Genomic DNA, 20,416 nt, shown 5'->3' with positions numbered 1-20,416 from the left:
ATCAAGGCAGCAAGTATAGGCTTAGCCAATTTTGTCCTCATTAACAACCGTATGAGGTTGACTAGGCTGAGATTCAGTGACTTGTCCTAAAACACCCACTGGAGTTTGTGGATGAGCAGGAACTTTTGTCTGAATGTCCAACACCAGCCTTTATATAATCCTTGCAGTTGTGGAGGCAGGATGGGAGGGAAAGTTTTTGTCATGCGAGAGGTTTCTTTTGTTGGTCTGGCTTGTAGTGTTGGCCTGTCATTCCTTGCTTTTTAGCCAGAACTTGTTGGTGACTCAGTGGGAGCTGGGGCAAGGCAGAGGCGGAATGTAAAAGGTGTTAAGATCCTGTGGGAGGAACCAGATATCACAATTCTGGTTCAGAAACCACATTAGGCAGCTATACAAAGCTTCGGGGAGAAGGATATAAAAGGTTAAGGAAGGCCTAACTCTTCAAGATTGGGGGAGAGACTGCCTTTCCCTGGGGGTTGAGGAAGAAGGGGTTGTAGCACTGAGGGCTGTCTTGTCACCAACGTTATTATTTTTAGTCACTTTATCATTTAAATTCATATATTGCATACGTGCCAAAATGGCTTCTAAGATGTTTACAACAATAATAATTAAAAATCAGACATGATTAAAATACACAAGAAAACATCCTTCATTAAAATGTCCAATGAAATAAGCCACTTGAAAAGCATAACAATTCACACAACAGGCTCAGAAGGTCAAGTTCAGGGGTATGCTTGCCCTAAACAGAGCCGGCGGCATGCCAGTGGTGATGGGCAGGATGGACTTAGCAGAAGTTAGGGCAGTAGTAAAGAGTGTGAGTGCAAGGGAGAGACTCTCTGAGATTTGTGACAACTGGCTGGCTAAATCCCTGCTTTATATACCTGACATTCTTGGTAAGTTAAGATTGTGACACACAATCTTAAGAGCTCCCGTCTGCGTACCAGGCGACCAACCGGAAGTTTGACACACTCCCTGTCTTATTGCTGCTGTGGGCTAAGTGGAGCTTATGCTTATCTCTTCATTCTGGGGGTCATCTTGTGTAAGACTTTCCTTGAACTATTAAAGATTCCTGGGGAGAGAAAGAAGGGGCCATTCTTCCCCTTGTGGTATGCATGCTACTGTTCTGTTCTCTTCTTCTCTTCCAGATCTATTGTTCTTGTGTGTACTAGAGACCCTGCCAAAGTCGTGGGAACCTCTTTAATGCCTGTGTTCACCACGTTAGGTGCTGCAAAGCCAATTGCGTTCCACAAAAAAGGTGACTATATGAATTATTGTGACTTTACATATGGTGAAATACAGTGGTACCTCGGGTTAAGTATTTAATTCGTTCTGGAGGTCTCTGCTTCCTGCTACTTACCTAGTTCTTGATCCACAAAAGTACTTTGTCTCCTATTCCACGACTTCTGGAAGCAGAGAGGAAGAAGAAATGGACAATACTCCCAATGGAGGAATGTATAATGTGTCTAGAACATGGATTGCTTTTTAACTTGTTTGTAAATGATCTCATGCTTTAAAAGAGGATTATACAAATTCATGGAGGATGAATGCCTGCTAGCCATGATGGCCTCCAGAGTCAACGACAATGTGTTTCTGAATATCAGTTGCTGGAAACCACAGGAGGAGAGCGCTCTTGAAGTCAGGTCCTGCTTGCAGGCTTTCCCTGGGCATCTGGTTGGTCACTGTGAGAACATGATTCTGGACTAGGTGGGCTGCAGGCCTGATGGAACAGGTTTTTCTTGTGTTCTCCTGTTAGATGTATGGTGCAGATGTAGCCTTTGTCACCTTCCATTTAAAAAATAACAATAATTTCAGTATAATGGGAAATTCTGTATTCAGAAGCAAGTATGCAAGAAAAGGTGACATGGGCTTTTTGCGGTTGTGGTTCGGTATTGATCCTATTCAGTGAAAACCATTTCCAAAGCGCATGGAGAGCATTTTTAAGTGACCTTTTATTCTTCACTGCTCAAGGTTAGAAACAGACGTTTCGGGAAATCAGACACACGTCCTTGTTCAGCTGTATCCTTGAAGTTGTTTTGGTAGAGGCTCGTTTTCAGACCCAAAAGGAACAGATAAGTTTCAGATTACTCCAGATGGAATTGGCTAGCCTTGACTGCCGGGTGCTTGACGATGATGGCTGTCACTGCTGGCTTCAGTGAAGTGATTATGCCAAGGTTTGGTGCCACACTGGTTGCACTCGGCCCCCCAAAGGTAAACCAGAAGATAAGGCTTGATTTGCTGATTCAGAAAAAGTCCATCTAATGGACAACCGGATGCCTACTGAAGTTCCTAAGTACAGCATGAAGGCAATGGGTCTCCCCTATTTTGTTGTTGTTTAGTCGTTTAGTTGTGTCTGACTCTTTGTGACCCCATGGACCAGAGCACGCCAGGCCCTCCTGTCTTCCACTGCCTCCCGCAGTTTGGTCAAACTCATGCTGGTAGCTTCAAGAACACTGTCCAACCATCTCGTCCTCCGTCATCCCCTTCTCCTTGTGCCCTCCATCTTTCCCAACATCAGGGTCTTTTCCAGGGAGTCTTCTCTTCTCATGAGGTGGCCACAGTATTGGAGCCTCAGCTTCAGGATCTGTCCTTCCAGTGAGCACTCAGGACTGATTTCCTTCAGAATGGATAGGTTTGATCTTCTTGCAATCCATGGGACTCTTAAGAGTCTCCTCTAGTTCTCTGTGATGGAGGTGGCAGCATGGCAGAAACCTAGTGCCCCATTGCAGAATGAAAAGGGGCAGGGGCGGGGGCTCAACTGTATCAGGGCTGAACTTCAGCACATTTCAAAGCGATACCTAAAGAGGGATACCTCCCTTCAGACCATTAATAAGAGTCTAAAATGACCCAGCTGCATCACTGTTCAGAAATACACTGAGTACATTATCATGTCACAGAAAACCTTAGATAATGGCTTGCTGTGAACGTGTCAGCCTTGCCTGCTAATGAGAAACAAGTCACTACCCCTGACTTACTGTTGCACCCAAATTTGGGGAGTCAGGATTATTTTACTCAAACAAGCCATGATCTGCAAGCTAGGCATATTCTCATATTACCTTACTAGGTGGAACTGAATACAGGAGTAACTCAGGAAAGTAAGTGCACCTGGGCTTTTATAATAAGGAGGACTCTCTTGTCAACAACTCACTTTCCAGTCTAGACACCTGAAAAGTCAGGAAGTTGAAGTCCCTTATCACTAACCTGTGTCCCGTTCGTCCCGTCCCCCCCCCCATTGTTGGACTACAACTCCCATAATTCCTGACCACTGACCTTGCTGGATGGGAGCTGTAGTCCTACAACATCTGGAAAGCCACAAGGTCCCTACCATTGCGCTAAAGCTACAAAACCGTTTAGGGCAATCCTTACGTATCAGTGTCGTTTAGGAACCAAAAACTGCGTCTTCATCTCTCTGCTTGTTCCTCAGGCCAAACTGCAAAGATATTCTGAAGCATCCTTCTCTGGCATTCCAATCTGCAGCGCTTTTTCTTTTGAAGTTCAAGTGCACAAGTGGAGTACATCCCAGGGGTCATGTAAGGACAAGGACATGTTAGGCCCCTCGCTATTGCAGTTGGAGAAAGGGGGTGCAGGGTTTAGTTTAATTTTCTGAGTTTTGTTTTGATTGCAAAATAGGACTGGGCATTCAGTTTGAAAGGGATGTGATAAATCTGGCCTGGTGTGCAAGCAATGCCTGCTCCTTTTACTTTGCTTGCCTTTGAACACCCTGAAAGCTGTTTTGCTGGAATCTGTTTCGAGAAGCCAGGCTGTGTGTCTGTAGGACTCTTCCTAGGCTGCAGTTGTGCAGCTGGAAATTGCTTGTCTTTTCATAGTAACAGACTCAGTAAGACCAATCCGTTCATTCTGTAAGCATCTTTATAAAATATCCCAGTGATCTCCCAACAGGTCAGAAAATCTGTCTCAGCTAGTCTGACATAAAAATGGCGCTTTAAATGGTATTTTGTGCAAAGGTAATTGGCATATATGCCTTATTGTACCTTGATTTTTTCCTACAGCAATTCAATTGAAGAAGCAGGCAGGCGATATAGCCAAATTTCACTTCTTTTTCCTTTTTCTTGTAAAAATTGTAACACTCTTTAATTGATAATGCTGTCAGTCAGCCAGCTGCCTGTGGTTCAGCTTAGTTGCTTAAGAGGTCAACAGTGGACTTGGATTTTGTTTCCAGTCAGAGATTAGTAGCGTTGTTTTGCTTTTTGGTTCTGTGGTTTTCATTAGCACCACCCTTGGAAAGCTGATGCTATCGAACAAGAACTTCAGACTGAAATTCGGCCTGAAGTTTACTGTCATAATAAGGACGGATGAATCTGTTGGTTTAGTTTTTTCTCAGTTTCTCATTTTTTCAGTTTTAAGTTCAGTTTGATGCATTTCCACACTGGCTTGCAAATTTATTTATTTTTTTAAAAGCCCTCAGGAAAATTTATCAGCTTTTTGACCCTAATAAATTCATTTTTGCAAGCCATTTCCCCTAATATAATGCATTTTTTGTGTTATTTTCACAAATGCAGTGCTTTTTTTCTGGAGGAACACAGGGGTACATATACTCCTAAACATTTTGTGAATCTAACGGGAGAAGAAACTAAATTTTTTAATTTTTTTAGTTTCTTCTCTAGCACAGTGAATTGTCAATTCCATTGCTACCCCCGATGGCGGCCTCATTTCCTATCACGGTGCTTCCTGAGTCCCAGATGGAATGAGAGTACCCCTAAACATTTTTAAGCGAAAAAAGCACTGCACAAATGTATTCATGCTTTGCCCTAGTATATACACTTTTCTTTCTCTTTGCAGCGCAAGAACAGCATTGCAAAATTCAGAGATGAGCTAATTCCGAAGGACAAATATGTTTCAGTCTGCATAACTTTGGGAAGTGTGCATTAGATAGGTTCACCTTAAAATGCGAACTGATACAAATTTCTCCCCTATGCCTAACTTAAAAAGTAGTCGTGCTGAATTGCCTCTGTCATATTGCTGAGTAGTTTAGGCACAGATGAGCTAATTTTGCTCCTGGCTCTTATTGATCGCCAAGCAACTGATTGTCCTGCTTTTGCACTTGTGTGCGAGTTGTGCATTCCTACAGTATTTGGCAATACAGTATTTTCCTTTTGTAGTGAGAATACAGAGTTTAGTTCCTGGTGGGGTGGCGATTAGAAAACACATTCACAAAAAATGCCTTTGTAAGCAAAAGGCACTGGACTTGTGATAGGCGATGCTTTCCTCAGCAGTGCATAAATTCCACAACACGGTGTTAGTGGGGCAATGTCGCTCACGACTCCGAGGGCGCTTGGAGGAGGGACCACAGAGAAGGGGTGTTTAAACTTTCCCCATAGTCCACATTCCATCCTAGACAAATTCCTGTCTGGATCATCACAGTCAGGCTGATTAAAAACCCATCCCCTGCCAGTTTGAAGGTGTGTGGTGGTATTTGCCCTCATGCTTGTTAATTACATTGTCCTACACTTTTGAAAAGGGCTGTCACATTCCACATTTGAGTGATAATGGGAGGAGGAATACTTTCCGTATAATTACAAAACGAGGTTTTCGCCATCAGTGGATTTGTTAGGCTTAGGTTGGCATCCAAACAATATTTGCAGCGCAGTTGCGGCAACCTGCCCTTCCCTTAGGATCCTGCCCCCCTCCCTGCCATCACGCGCTGGAGCTCGTAACAGAGGTCCAAATACGCAGATCCCATTGTACCGTGGGATTTTGCAACGTTCCAATCATATGAATTCTGGCCTATTTGGGGTATGGTGGATCATTTGCAAGTTGGAAATCCTAATACAGGAACAACAGGGGAGGCAGGGAAGTGCTGACCAAAGCAATCCTGATCTCCCTCTGTGCTTTGACACACAGCTGTCTTTCAAAACCTCTTTGTCAATAAGTATCCCGATTTCAGTAGTGTGTGAAGTTCTTAGCATTAGCAGTCAAAGACATCTAGGTATACTTTCTCCTCTGGAGGTCTCTGGGGCGATTTCCTACCTCTCAAGATACCCATGTGATATACGAGAAGTTCATGATATCATGTTGCAATTGTGGGGCACTCTTCTAGAGAAGAGTCCTTGTAAGTACATTAGGCTACTGAGTGTGGAGAACCTGTGCTCCTCCAGGTGTTTGTGGACTTCAGCTCCCAGCTAGCATGGACCATGGATGATGGGAGATGGGAATCCAACACCATTTAGAAGGCCGCTGGTTCCCCAGCCCTACATTAGGCAAAGCATCGGTGATAGCCATACTTGTGTTGTAGGACATTGTGTGAAAGACGTTTTAGTCCCTCTTCCCAATTTCATTTGGGAATGGGAGAGCATCTTAGCAACTCAGCATCTAGCAACTCAGTCTGCTAACAGCTGCATTTATATACAGTAAACCAGGGCTGCATTCAACTCAATTCTTGTGCTAGCACAATGGGATTCTTCCCCACCGGTTGCGCCAACTCTATAAGGCTGAGGTGTCTTCGACCTCCTCAATGTTGGGGGGGGGGGGCTGGAGGAGGCCAAGCGTGGAGCCAAGCATGGCACAAACTCCTCCTGAGTGTGAGAGAGGAGGAGCTGCCAGCCATTGAAACCTTACCATGCTGGGCTCCAATCTTGGTCTCCTCCTGACAAAACAACATTGTGTGTGCACAAGGTGCCGCCTCTGTTCCCCACTTTCTCCTCCCTGCTCACACCCCAACCCATTGCTCGGTCCCTGCTCCTGCCAACCTAGCAGTTCGAATGCACGTCAAAGTGCAAGTAGATAAATAGGTACCGCTCCGGTGGGAAGGTAAACGGCCTTTCCGTGCACTGCTCTGGTTCGCCAAAAGTGGCTTAGTCATGCTGGCCACATGACCCGGAAGCTCCCTTGGCCAATAAAGCGAGATGAGCGCCACAACCCCACAGTTGGTCACGACTGGACCTAATGGTCAGGGGTCCCCTCTACCCTCTACAGAACAGATTCAGGGGGTGTGAGTTGGATAGGAAAGCAGGTTCCACTTTGGAGTAGTTAGGTGAACACTTTAAAACAGAAACTAAACAAAGCTCCACACCAGGAACAGGAGTTTCTTCACATTGCCGCTCTGCGTTTAAACGTAAGCAACTATAGCAGTCAGAAACGGAGGCAGACCAAACAAGTAGCCTCCATCGTAGGAAAGCCCGTGGCAAGAAGCTCTCCAAAAAAGTAGTAGAAAGCTGGATGGCATTAAGACATGTGCCATGATGTCACTACATTAGTGCATGTCTTAGCCTCTGGGAAATTCCCACTGCAGGCCTCTCTGATTGGTAGTGGCAGGCAAGCTTCAGATTTGGCATGCTTCTGTCAGAGGAAAATTAAAAACAAACTAGAAATGTTGGATAACTGCTGCATATATAATCAGATTATCATATGTGACAGTTTGAGATGGTTTCTGGGGCTGGTGGGCCCCCTAGAGTCTTGTGGGTCCTAATGCACACACCCCAGATGGCCAGCATCCACAAGTGGATATTTAATTAGTAAATAAATGAGTAGGTAAATAAAGAGTGCCACTCAGATGTTAAGAAATTTCCACTAATACTGGGATGAAAGCCAGTGTGGGCAATGGACTGGTACAGGAATTGGTATGCAAACTCTTAAGAACTGATTCACTAGCACCAGGTCCTTTTATTCTGTCTGTATGATTCCATTCTTCAGATTCTGTTCAGGGGCGCTCAGATATCAGATCTGCAAGTTAACTGGCTTTAAGAAGCTTGGGCTGCAATTATGCTGAGCAATGTCCAACATAAGGGATGTTTACAGTGTCTGCATGAGTATGTGATACAGAACCTCTGTCTTCTTTTGTTCATAGCTCCTCTCAGATGCATGCATGTGTTCAAAAAGGTAAATAGAAGTCGGTTGTCTTCATATTTTGGTCCTGCTGTAAAATAAGGATTTTCTGCTTTGCTGTAATAAATAAAATTAGTACCCCTTTAGGTTATGATCAACTCATTTTATTATTTGGCAATATAAAAGAGTTAGAGGATACAGAAATGATAATACATCTCTTAACAGTTGCTAGCATAATAATATGCCACAATTTTGGGTGGGGTGGGGGGAATATAAATGCCATTGCTAAAGGATTGGATTTAAGGGTTTGATAGCTGATTCATACAAGAGTTAGGGGAAAGTATGCAACCTCTTTATTTATTTATTTGAAAAACTGAGTGCATTCAATTTTTTTGGTATATAAGTTAGCGGAATACATCTTTCTTAGTGATAATATGAAAGTATCATGTAATGGTTTTATATCCATCTTTATGTCTATGTATTCTTTATTGTTTTATTTATGGGTATGGACTTTTTATGGATCTATTGTATGCATTGTTGTTTTGATATTTTCTCCTTCCATAAGTACAAACCATTGTATTTATTATGAACTAAAACACAAGGTTTGAAGAAAGAAAAAAGTTGGTTATGTGGAGAACAAATCAGTTATTGATAGTTTTTTTTCAAGGAATGTTATCAAGACTCCACAGGAATTTGGAAAATCTAAGATTGCAAAAATTGTAAGGATTATAGTAGGTTATTTGCTTAACGGTCTGATAGTAATCGCATCCATTCTCCCCAACTCCTTTTCTCTTTCCCTCCCTCCCTCCCTCCCTCCCTCCCTCCCTCCCTCCCTCTTTCTCACTGTCTCTCTCACTCTCTCCATCCCTATAGGTAGTTTTGCGATGCTTGGATATAAAGGCAACCCCACACCCTACTGGATTAAAATCCACAACCACGCTGCTGATCAGAAATCCGCTTCTCTCCAATATTACGTGCCCCTGATGTTGAGAGAGTACAGATGCTCAGTTGATGCAACAAAACTTCAAGACTTTGTGAAAACCGAGGAGGGCAAAACTCCACAAAGGCTAGAAAACAAACACAACTGAACCATGCTGTGTTCATTGGCTTGCCTGTAAGGAGGGGGCATAACTCTTAGTCTTCTTGTTTTTACAAGATTGTAAAAAAACAACAACTTTATTTTGCAGCTAATAAATATATTCTGATATGACAAAGTGGGAGGGGAAGTGTAGTTTGTGTTTGTTTGTTTTTCAGAGCCTGTACTCTTTTCGTTTCTATCCAGAATAGTGCTGTGGTTTAAGTCTGGCTGGAAGCCAGACCTCTATCCTGGAAGCTCTGTTCTTTAATCCTAGAAATGTGGAGGTGAGGTGCAATTAATCGGTGCAAAACAAAAATGCATTCTGCATTTGCACAGAGGCACTCTTTGTTGTCAGTGTATTCCAGGATTGAATGCTGGCATTGGCAATCTCATTATGGGGATGGGTAATGCTAGCCCAACATATATTTTTTTAATGTAGCACCTCTCCCTTTTGATGTGTGTTTTCTAAACGGCAAAATCAGGAAAATGGCAGCCCATCTTGTATCTGCTCTTTCAATTGCTTTAGTGGAAATCCAGACTAGGGATGTCAGATAATTCTGTCAAAGACTGAAATGGGAACAGACATTGCCACAATTTGCATGTTCACCCAAGGTCAGGAATGGAAATTATGCAAGCAGATATGAGCGGAATTCACTATTGTTCTTTAATCCATGAATTTAGGTAAGTAACTGTGTTTGGTGGTATTCAACTACATTTTACTTACAGTAGCCCTATTATGCTCGTTCATGTCAGTGGGTCTACTCAGAATAAAACTTAATTGAATACCACTTGTTAGTTTTTGTATTGCCTTGGCATTTCCCTTCCATGGAAATGTGTTGAAAATTATGTCACCTTCAGCCAGAGCAGATAGCGAGACATATAATGTGGGTTTCAGCAGAGGCTGAACTGTAGTGGAACAGAAACAGCGCTGGTTGAGATAAACACAGGATAGCACAGAAATTGCTTCCTCCTTGCATCCATAATCCAGACAGTTTACATATCCTGGGCCTAAGACTAAGTTCCAATTAAGACATGCCTAGATGGAATTGCTTGCAGCAGTTCCCTTAGGAACTGACCCTATAGGATTTCCTACAAAACAAAATTACTGCTTCTGGGATCCAGGCACAAAACAGTTCATCAGTGAATGGATCTAAAGCTTAAGAACATACAGTATATGGGGAATGTCACTGTGATAATTACATTCATTGTGCTATTGGGCTGTGTGGTGTAGTGGTTAGGGTGGTGCTCTAGGACATAGGAGATCAGGGTTCAAATTATGGAACTCCCTTGGTGACCTTGGGCCAGTCACTAACCTACTTCACGGGGCTGTTGTGAGGATAAAATGAGGAGGGGGAGAACTATGTGTGCTTCACGTTCAACTTCTTGGAGGGATATAAATGTGATAATAAATAATTGTTGGTCTCAAGAAACCTCCGTTGGGTGTGGAGTTCTACTTGTAAAGCGAAATGGAAGGCGACAAACCCACTTACTTACTTGTCTAATCTCAGAGTAAAAGTTTCCTTTTTCCATTTATCTTGGCGTGTGTCGTGCAGTGAACGATTATATAATTTTATCCATCTGCTTTGTGGATTCTGCGCTGGATTTGTAAGCATTTCAGTCTGGAATAAATTGCCCTTCGCTGGGCTCAGGCTCCTGGTTCTTTACCGTGCCATCCTATTTATATAGGAACACGATTCTTTCCCTCCCCATTTTGACTTCAGAACAACCCTGTGAGGTAGTTTAGGCAGAGAGAGAAGGGTGGCTTCTTCAAGGTCACCCAGGCCCCATCTGCACTCTGCCCTTTAAAGCCGTATCATACCAATTTAAACAGCCAGGACTTCCCCTAGAAGAATCGTGGGACTGGGACTTTGTTAAGGATGCTGAGAGATGTTAGGAGACCTTCTATTCCACTCACAGAGCTACAGTTTTCCAGAGTAGCTTAACCGTTAATCCTTCTTCCCAGGGAACTCTGGGAATTGTAGCTCTGTGGAGAGAATAGAGGCCTCCTAATAACCCTCAGCTACTTTAACAAACTACCATTCCCTGACATCTCCCAAGTCTTGCGGAGAAACACACTGGTCTAAAACTGTGGTGGCTCACAGCTAGTCAGTGATAATTCTGCACTAAATGGACCAATGGTACAATTCCTATGTTCCTAACAAGATCCAGAATCATCTGCAATGTTCAGGGATTTCATTGCACGTTTTAGTGGAAAATTGGTGTTGACAGAATTATCTGAAGGGGGGGAGGAAACGGTTTTGAAAACCACTGTTTTCTTTCTGGTAAGCTTATGGTCTCTTGACCCAGATGTTGTGGAACCCTGTACGTTGATCTGCATATAGAAAATGACCTTGATAGAAAGATCTGTGTTGGTTTCTGAGGCTTGTTTTGAACAAAACTGCACCTCCTATGTTCCCCCTTCCTGAGGGGGTAAATATTTTCTTCCCGTATAATTATATAGTGGGATTGTGAAGAACAAAGTGAAATGGTAACTCTTGGTGAGGCTGGTGCAGCACATAACTTGCTGAGTTGTGGTTGCTTTTGCTGAGGTAACCAGAGTAGGGTTTCTCTCTTTTCTTTTTCATTTTTTTTTCAAATTTTCCAAAAAATTTAAAACACAAACACACACACAAACACACAAACAAACATACATTCTATTTAAATCCTGGTAACATTATTTAGTGACTTCCTCAAATCCCCTAGGTTGAATTTCATTATATATCATTTTAACAGTTTTCCAAACTCAATTTTCTCAAAAAATTAACTTAGTCACTTAACATCTTTCATTCTTTCAAATTTGTCTTTAAACATCTTAAATTCTATCCTTACATGCTTAAATCATAAGCCTATCTAATATTTGCAAGCTTTTCTAATTAAATTATTTTGACATTTAGCTAAATAGTCTTTAAATTTCTTCCACAGAGTAGGGTTTCTTGAACAGGTCCCATGCTTGTAGTGGGCGGAGCCATGGATGCCATATTTGTTTTTGTACAGCAAGCTGCCTTCCACACGCAAATCAGAGATTTACACACACATCCACCCCTCCTCCATCCAGGCCAAAGCACCCAAGGAGCACACAAGAGGTATGGCCTGGGTGTCCCAAGGACTTGACAGACCTAGGGGGGCACATTTGAGCCCTGGGACAAAGGTTTCCTGACCCCTGCCTTTAAAAGACAGAGAAATATCCTGTTCATTTTAAGCTGAACTGTTGTTGGCCAAAGTTTGGCTCCCTGGTGGTGAGTAAGTTCCCCTCTTGAGCTGGCCGTCTTGCCTGCCCGCCTGACATCATTCCACTGACTTGCTTCCAAACCACGGCACACCAATTGCTAACGCGACTCAAAAGTGTGTCAAATAAAACAGGGTTCCTTTTCCCCCCTGAGTGCTGTGTGGCTGAAGGACACCTGAGAACTGCCAGAAAGGAAAATGATTGAGGAAGGGAAGGAGAACCCAAGAGGGATTTGCTGAACAGCAGGTAAGGGAGCTGTTTTTCTTCTTCTTTTCTCCCCTTTAAAATATTTTTAGTTCTGGAGAGAGCTATCAGAGGAGACCTTGGATATATGATAACCCAAGACATTTTGCATATTTGCACTCCAGGCTTAATACTGCTGTTATATCAGCTTCCTATTTTGTACACTGTGTGCTACGATAGCCCAGCAGTAATTGCATATCCATCACAATAAATGTGTCACTGCTGACAGAAATGTGAATTCCTAAATGTACCGTATCTCGGGAGTATTTAGAGGTGGTGGAAACCAAACGATGTGGTGCACAGAATATGCATTCTTCAAATACTTCCATGCTCACTACGAATATATACCAGTTTTATACCTGTTTTGACTTTTCGCGCCTTGGGCCAAAGAAAATCCTTGCTTTTCTTATTTGGGAAGGGTGCTACTTGATTTGCAGCAATTAGCAGCTGTCGTTGATTGTGTTTAAACCCTGTGTCCTGAAAAGCTTCAGCTGCGGGTTTCTGCAGAGAAAACCTCTTATAATAAAGGGTCAAATGCAAGCAAGCTTTCTTCAATGAACTGGGTACCTAGCTCCCAAGCCAGGTAAGTGAGGCAACATGGCTGCACTGTACACTAAAAGGAATTTGAAATTCTACACCAAGAAATGCTGGATTCTGTGATCTCTTGTGTTCAGATGATTCAGATGAGTTTCATAACATCCTGTAGAATTCTGCTTGTCTTTGTCATGGGGAGAGCTGAGCAAATCTGTTGATTTTGGTTCTTTTCAGTTTTTCATTCCCCCCCCCCCCGTTGATATGAAATCCAGGTCTCCACATTTCCAGATCACTTTGTGATTTATTTACTTTTCTAATTCCTCATGAAAATTCATCAGCATTTTTGTGTAAGTTTCTCCTAAAGTAGAAGAAGAGTTTGGATTTGATATCCCGCCTTTCACTCCCTTTCAGGAGTCTCAAAGCGGCTCACATTCTCCTTTCCCTTCCTCCCCCACAACAAACACTCTGTGAGGTGAGTGAGGCTGAGAGACTTCAGAGAAGTGTGACTGGCCCAAGGTCACCCAGCAGCTGCATGTGGAGGAGCGGAGACGCGAACCCCTGTTCCCCAGATTACGTGACTACCGCTCTTAACCACTACACCACACTGGCTCTATATTTTTGTATATATTTTTGTAAGCAATTTTGCCCAATATGCACATTTTTGCAAAGCATTTCCCCCTTGATATTTATATATTCCTAATATAATGCATTTTCGAAACTTATTTTCATTTATGTATACTTTGCCATTTTTAAAAAATGTGCCTTTTGTGCACATTACTTGACTGAAGAAGCACATTGCAACATTCAGAGGTGTGAATTTTGAAGAACAGCTGTGTTCCATTCTGCGTATTGTTTCAGAAAGCTCAAATTAGGTAAATTTGCCTTTAAGTAGCACTGAATTGAATTTCTTCCCCCATCTCTATCATGGTAGGATGCAGAAAACTCTGTAGGCTGTAGGAGCTCTATCACTGGGCATAGGGCTAAAATGTGCTCAGTCTCTCCTGAGTTCTGAGGTTCCTTCAGACATTGCCCACATGCTTTCAAGCCTACGTCCATAGCCTTGAGGACCAGAAGTGTTGTTTTTTAAAAGGAAACAAAACCTAGAGGTGCTTAGAATGCTATATTTTGCATCTAATAACCAGTTTCGTGCAACTGTAGAAAAGCCACAAACCTGCCAATTACTTATTTCCTTGTCACATGGCAACCAATATGAGCAGCTCCAGATTTTTGCCTACAAAAATTTTTGCCTACAGATTTTTGTTTCCAAGAAGACATTTTTTGCTGCTACCATCATGTCAGGAAACATTATAATTTTATCCTAACCCTGACACAGAAATTGATTTTTTGTGTTGAAGGTGGAAGCGGTGGGGAGGAGAGAAATCATACTTAAACAAAGCACTCCTGGGTTTAAACTGAGACAAAACTGTTCTAAAGCATATTTTGTGATAACACCCCCCCTTTTTTTGCTGTGTCTGAGAAGCCTGCCCCCCACTCACCAGTATGATAATGCCCTAAACTTTCCTTCCAAGGCGAAGGCAGAAGACCTGGCAGCGCAGAAGCAGAAGGAACAATAAGCTTGACCTTCTGGAAAATTACATATGGACTAAATCCTCCCGAAAAGAGGGGGGAGGCCAGGTGAGGTGAGCCACACGTAAACAAGGCTGGTGCCACCGAGGCACAAAGGAAAACAACCAGGGCCCCACCCTCCTTCATAAAAGCAAGCAGTTGCAGGAGCAGGGAATGGCAGATGGGTTCAGCTGCTAGCCTGCTGGGCCACTGGAAAGGCAATTGTTGGGCCGAGTAGGAAAAAATAATCTCTTGATCCACAAAGAATCGATGGAGGAAGCCAAAATGCAGCTGAGCTGTCAGGAAGATCACAGGTACTCTTCAAGCTGTTACCTGTCTGTCTGCAATGAATTTGATTTTCTGAATAAATTAGGACTGTCAGGCTTCTGATCTTCAGAAGTTTTTGTTTTTATCCTAGCCACGGATGGGAATCCATTGGTGCCAAAGTTAGGTAGGGTCAGGGATAAAGTTGATCAACTTTCATTTAAAGCCAAATTGATCAGATTTGCAGTTTCTGGAACAATACGCCACCTTGCAGAATTTGCACTTCTCTGAATTTTGCAATGCCGTTCTCCAACCAAATGCATGTAGTGAGGGGAACTGTGCATAAAAAAATATGCTCTGGAAAATAACATACAAAAATGTATTATATTAGGATTAATTGCTTAGGGGGGGGGATGTGTACCTTAGTCAAAACTGCATACAGGAATGTACTTATTAGGAGAATTCACGCATTAGGAAAAAATGTTGGTGAACGCTCGTGGTTTTTGTAAAAAACAAAATGTGAATTACTGCAGAAATGTACAGACCTGAATTTAACGTGGGTTAAATGAGAAACTGCGTGAACCAAAATGGACAGATCCTTCCACCCCAAGTGCCAAAATTGTCTTTTGCAGCCTAGCATGTACGGGCCTAGATAATATCAATGGTCTGATGCAAGACACATCCAGGGCAGAACATCTTCTGCTTCTGTTTGAACAGCTGCATCTCCCCCAGTACTGGATGGCTAAAGTAATTTGAGCAAGTGAACTCAGGTTATTTGGTTTAATTTTAAAATCAAAGCTTATTGACAATGCGTTTTCTGTTTGATATTGAAGAATTCAGAGCAAACCTAGTGAGCACCCACTTTCCCCGAATAGCTCAAATCCGGCAGATGTAGAGGAAGGAGGACAGGAACCATCACATGTGGGTGCTATGGGTTTTTAATTTATACAATTAATCCTGCTAATTTGTCCTTCGTGATTGGGACAGGGTTGAGATCTCACGCTGCAGTCGTTTTATATCAGGAGATTGACACCTGCAGTAAACAGCTGTTGAAGGTCCCTGACTAACTGCTTCCTGTACCTACTTTTAGCATTGTCTGCTAATATTTGCTCTTTGGACAGATCCCAACAGCTGGGAATCTTTTCAAAGCGAGCCTCTAGCCAGAATAAGAGATGTAAATCCCACTCTCGCTGTTGCCAAACAGCTTTTTAATGGCTAAGTTTTGCTTTCTTTCTGCCGAGTGGAGAATTTGCAGCTGGAACTGGAGAGGCCTTCAAGATTTTCACTGTGCTGGCTGCATGATAAGCCTGCCACTTTTTTCTTTTTAAAAAAAACTTTTAAAGTGCTGCCTTGGAGGCAGAAATTAAGCTGATGCTGCTTTCCCTATCACTGCTTACAGTATAAACACACAATATCAAGATGATTTTTAAAATGTATGTCTACCATTGATCATGGCCAAATTTGATTACTCAGGAATCGTTTTCTATATTCTGCTGTTCGATATATTTTTTTCTTGCCAGTCAATGCAAACTCCATTTTTAAAAGCAAGCCAGCAGCAGGACATGTAGCAAGTGTCCCGGCAAAGGTTGAAACCCAGCAGTTATGTAAGGTCTGCAGGACTTGGCGTCTGTTGTTCATCACATGTTTCTGCCATCTGAAGTCGTGCTGAACGCTTGAAAACAAGAAAGTTGTCTGTGAGTGGCTAAACAATGGACAAATGAGAATAATCGAGGTCCTGTTTCATTATTTTAATTAGGGATGTGCAAGCATCAGGCTGATTGTCCTGAAAATGAATTGGACTTTTTAAAAAGGATTCGCACTTTAAGTTCTCATTTTCCTCCATCCCAAAGCAACCATTTGGGAGGGGAAACTTGACTTGGAGAAAAGCTAGGGTAACAGGAGGTGGCAGAGGGCTCCCATGGACACAGAATCAAGCTCCATGCTCCCTGACAGGAAACAACTACTTAAAGCAGGCATAGATAGTTTTGGGACTACAATTCCCATCATCCCTGGCCACTGGTCCTGTTAGCTAGGGATCATGGGAGTTGTAGTCCCAAAACATCTGGAGGGCCAAGTTTGCCTATGCCTGACTTAGGGCTTTATAGGTCAGTCAGTAGCCTTGTACCTGGCATTACATGGGAGTTGTAAGAAACAACAACAACAAAATATCTGTGCAGCTTTGTAATTAGTGGTTAAAATCAGTGCATTTCAGTCCACCATCTTAATATAAAATGGCACCCAGTGGTATCCAAACAGATGAAAACCCGCTTCTTCCATTTCAGGAACCATCATGCAAAATAGAGATTCAAAGGGTGCCTTTTCATGTAGTTTATATTGCACAAATCTAATTGTTGTAAACCTCTTTGATTAAAAGTTCAAAATGTTTAGGGGTATGCGTCCCGCTGCGTCCCCCCAGAAAAAAAGCACTGCATAGTGGTATATAAATATTTTTATATAGCAATGTGCTCACTGCGGCAAGAGGGCAAGTTAGGGTGCTTGTTCAGTTTTGGCCCTTCTATATAATATTTTTAAAATATATGGCCAGCTGATGACAGAAATGATTACTTCACTGTAGATCTTAATAGCAGGGCAGCAGTTCAAGTTAAGATAAAATGCAGTTGCTTTATTTCCACACGACTCTGGAGTCGTAAGGCTTAAGAAAACGGCCAGCTGGCAATATTCTGAAATTCTTCTTGGCTTTAGGTGCTGATAAATAGAAGAGTTAGGGTTTTGTTTTTTTCCAATTTGAAAGAATGCAACTACACTCCCCCCTCCCCACCCCAAATCAAATACTTATGCATGACTCTAAACTAGTACTGTCAGTCTTTTGCCTGAAATGTGTGTCTTGTTTGCCAAAGAATAATGTCACGGCCCCTTCAACATAGTGGCTAGTCTAATGCAAAACCCAACAAACTCCTAATGTGTAGGGTTACCATCTCTTTAATGGCTAGAACAGCCTTTATTAACTTGGTGCTATCCAGATGTTTTGAACTAGAGCTCCCACCAGCCCACCATAGGATGATGGGAGGGTTTGCCTCTCGACTGATAATGAAAGCAAGATGAATAGTGGACATAAACACCCAAAGAGGGACAATGTACTGTAGTGACCTAGCCTAGGTTGCTGAGCTTTTGGGGGGAACATCAGAGAAAGGGAGTGTGTGTGTGTGTTTAGGCTTTTAAAAAAGGATTTCAAAAGCATTTTTAAAAATAAATAAATAAAAATCACCCTGCTTGCCATGCGTCTGGGATTTTCTGGCCATTTTGCCGATTTGGCAAAAATCCGCCTGGATGCCATTTTCAGAGCCCGGTTCCTGGATGTTGTTGCTGTTGTTTAGTCGTTGAGTCGTGTCCGACTCTTCGTGACCCCATGGACCAGAGCACGCCAGGCACGCCTGTCTTCCACTGCCTCCCGCAGTTTGGGCAAACTCATGCTGGTAGCTTTGAGAACACTGTCCAACCATCTCGTCCTCTGTCGTCCCCTTCTCCTTGTGCCCTCCATCTTTCCCAACATCAGGGTCTTTTCCAGGGAGTCTTCTCTTCTCATGAGGTGGCCAAAGTATTGGAGCCTCAGCTTCACAATCTGTCCTTCCAGTGAGCACTCAGGGCTGATTTCCTTAAGAATGGATAGGTTTGATCTTCTTGCAGTCCATGGGACTCTCAAGAGTCTCCTCCAGCTTGAATAACTCAGAGACGCTATGAACTATGGCTGAGCAGATTCCTGGATATGGCAGCCCTAACCTAGCCACTTCAATTCCCTGTTGAGCTCAAATCTCCATTAGGATAGGGTTGTCTCCCTAGAAATGGACTGAACAATAAGGAAACTAAGGAAGGGAGACTACCCGTAACCCTTTTCAAATTGGTGGAAAACTTTAATCTCATTGACATACGGAGATTTAAACACCCACTGGACAGAGAATTCACTTCTTTTTCAGAACCAAATCGGTTTGCCGGAAGAATAGACTCAGTTTTGCTATTTCCAGGGTCCAACATATTCTCCCCGAATGATCTAAAATCAGTGGTAGAGCACATGCAAAAAGGACCCAGATCCCATCTGGCATCTCCAGATTGGACTACGAAATGTTCCTAATTAATACCCTGGAGAGCCACTTGCCAATCCATGTAGACCTGTGTCAGAACTGTTGTAAAACAGGATCTACAAGAAATTTTGGAGCTGGATCTGAGTTCCTCTCTCTGGCTCTGCATTTTTCCTTATCAACACAAGGGTTGGTGACCGTGAGGACTGGGAGGGCAGAAGGCAGAGAGCCCCACAAGTAGGTGGAGCTGAAGCCATTGATAGGCAGAGACCATTCATTCTTTCTATCTCCCATCCTCTATATTTTCTGAGAATCCTCCGGAAAAATAATCTTTCAAAGGACCTGCTGATGGCATTTTACCATTGTACTGTTGAGAGTGTATTAACTTATGGTCTCTGTGTGTGGTTTGAGAGCTGCACAGTCAGGGGAAAAACCAATGCTGTCCAGGGTTGTAAAGACTGCGGAGAGAATAACTGGGTGCACTCTTCCCATCTTGGATCAAATGTATGCTTCCAGGTGCCATAAGAAAGCTGCAGAGATAGTGCAGGATAGTGTGCACCCCAGAAAAGATCTCTTTCAGCTTCTGCCTTCTGGAAGAAGGTAGAGAGTTATGAAGACTAGGACTAGCCGCCTGAGAAACAGTTTCTATCCAAATGTGATTTTGGTTTTAAACGCAGTGTAAGGTTGTCTCTATGTGAGTATAATGTATTCAGTTATGGGATATCAGACTTTTTAGGGGCTAACAAGGCTGGGATAGTTGGGATAGCAGGCTTGTTGGTTTTTGAATGTCTGATACAGATTTTTTTCTTCCAATTTCATGGTTCTGTATGGGACAATGACAATAAAGATTATAGTATCGTATCTTCCTACCTGCTTATTTTCTCCCCCAAAGCCAACACGTGAGGAGGAAGGGAGCTGACAGCCTGGTTCGACCCCAGGAAGTGGTTGTTAAGGGCATACTGAGATTGATGGGGCAGTACCCCATTTGCCATAACGCACCACCCTGCCCTGGGACAAGGTGTGAAGGCCTCCAAGTGTACTATTTTGTATGCTAAGAGGGCACTATCCAAACTTCTGCTCACACTTGCACAGCACATTTGCCAAGAGTAAAGTGCCCGCAACCGATCTACATTCAAAGTGGTGTGGTAGTGTGTATCAGAATGAATCATAACGTTTTGCCTATATGCAGTATTTCAAACTGAAGTAATATTTTAAAAAGAAAAAAAAATTGGCCAGTGTTAACGGTGGCTGATGTGCTTTAGGGTAATTACAGCAAAGTCTTGTTATAACATCCTTGGCTTACTGAATGTCAACACTGTTAAAACGTTGGCCGTGCACTTGGTTTCTGCAGAATCCTATTAATTTTTTTCATCATTTTGATTCCTTTAAAGTGTAAAACTGGGCACAGTATCTTTCTACCCGTTTTGTGTGTGCTTGCACTGACTACCCCTCCTGCTCAGCCTCCTCCCTAACTAGCTTTCTGGCATCCTTTTATTTAATTGCCGCATCTCTGCTAGTCTAAAAACTGCAGCACCTGTCAAGGAGCAGCAGCGCTGAGGCCACTTGGAAGTTTAACCTCTTGTGATGTTACAATCGCGAAAAGCACAAAAGGGCTTTATTTATTTTAAAAGTGTACACTGGTGGTGGCCCGGGAGGGGTGGCGGGAGCATTTTGAAAGTTGTGAATGAGGGAAGA

General features: G+C 42.8%; 2 protein-coding genes across 6 annotated transcripts in view; both read left to right on the top strand.

Moving 5' to 3' along the window:
* Positions 1–8,990, top strand: part of LOC308573758 (cell surface hyaluronidase CEMIP2-like) — a 100,213-nt gene extending 91,223 nt beyond the window's left edge. For both annotated transcript variants that reach the window (XM_081171014.1, XM_081171015.1), the window contains 2 exons: positions 1,143–1,252; positions 8,650–8,990. In XM_081171014.1, the coding sequence (XP_081027140.1) occupies positions 1,143–1,252; positions 8,650–8,864 (325 nt within the window). In that variant the 3' untranslated portion in view covers positions 8,865–8,990. The remainder of the gene's footprint in view (positions 1–1,142; positions 1,253–8,649) is intronic.
* Positions 1–20,416, top strand: part of CEMIP (cell migration inducing hyaluronidase 1) — a 167,372-nt gene that overhangs the window by 69,419 nt on the left and 77,537 nt on the right. Inside the window, exon 1 of one of the 4 annotated variants that reach the window (XM_081171031.1) lies at positions 11,779–12,326. The exons of 1 other annotated variant lie outside the window; for it this stretch is intronic. Coding sequence is in view for 2 of the 3 variants with exons in the window: in XM_081171032.1 (XP_081027158.1) it covers positions 14,694–14,737 (44 nt within the window). In the remaining variant the exon portion in view is untranslated. Of the gene's footprint in view, positions 1–11,778; positions 12,327–14,121; positions 14,738–20,416 lie in introns of those variants that run through there. 2 more of the 4 variants (XM_081171032.1, XM_081171029.1) reach the window with 2 other exon arrangements.

This window comes from Podarcis bocagei (genome assembly GCF_964188305.1).
Source record: "Podarcis bocagei genome assembly, chromosome: 14".
NCBI lineage: Eukaryota > Metazoa > Chordata > Lepidosauria > Squamata > Lacertidae > Podarcis > Podarcis bocagei.
The sequence above is the reverse complement of the archived record's forward strand: the minus strand, read 5'-3'. Positions and strand labels throughout refer to the sequence as shown.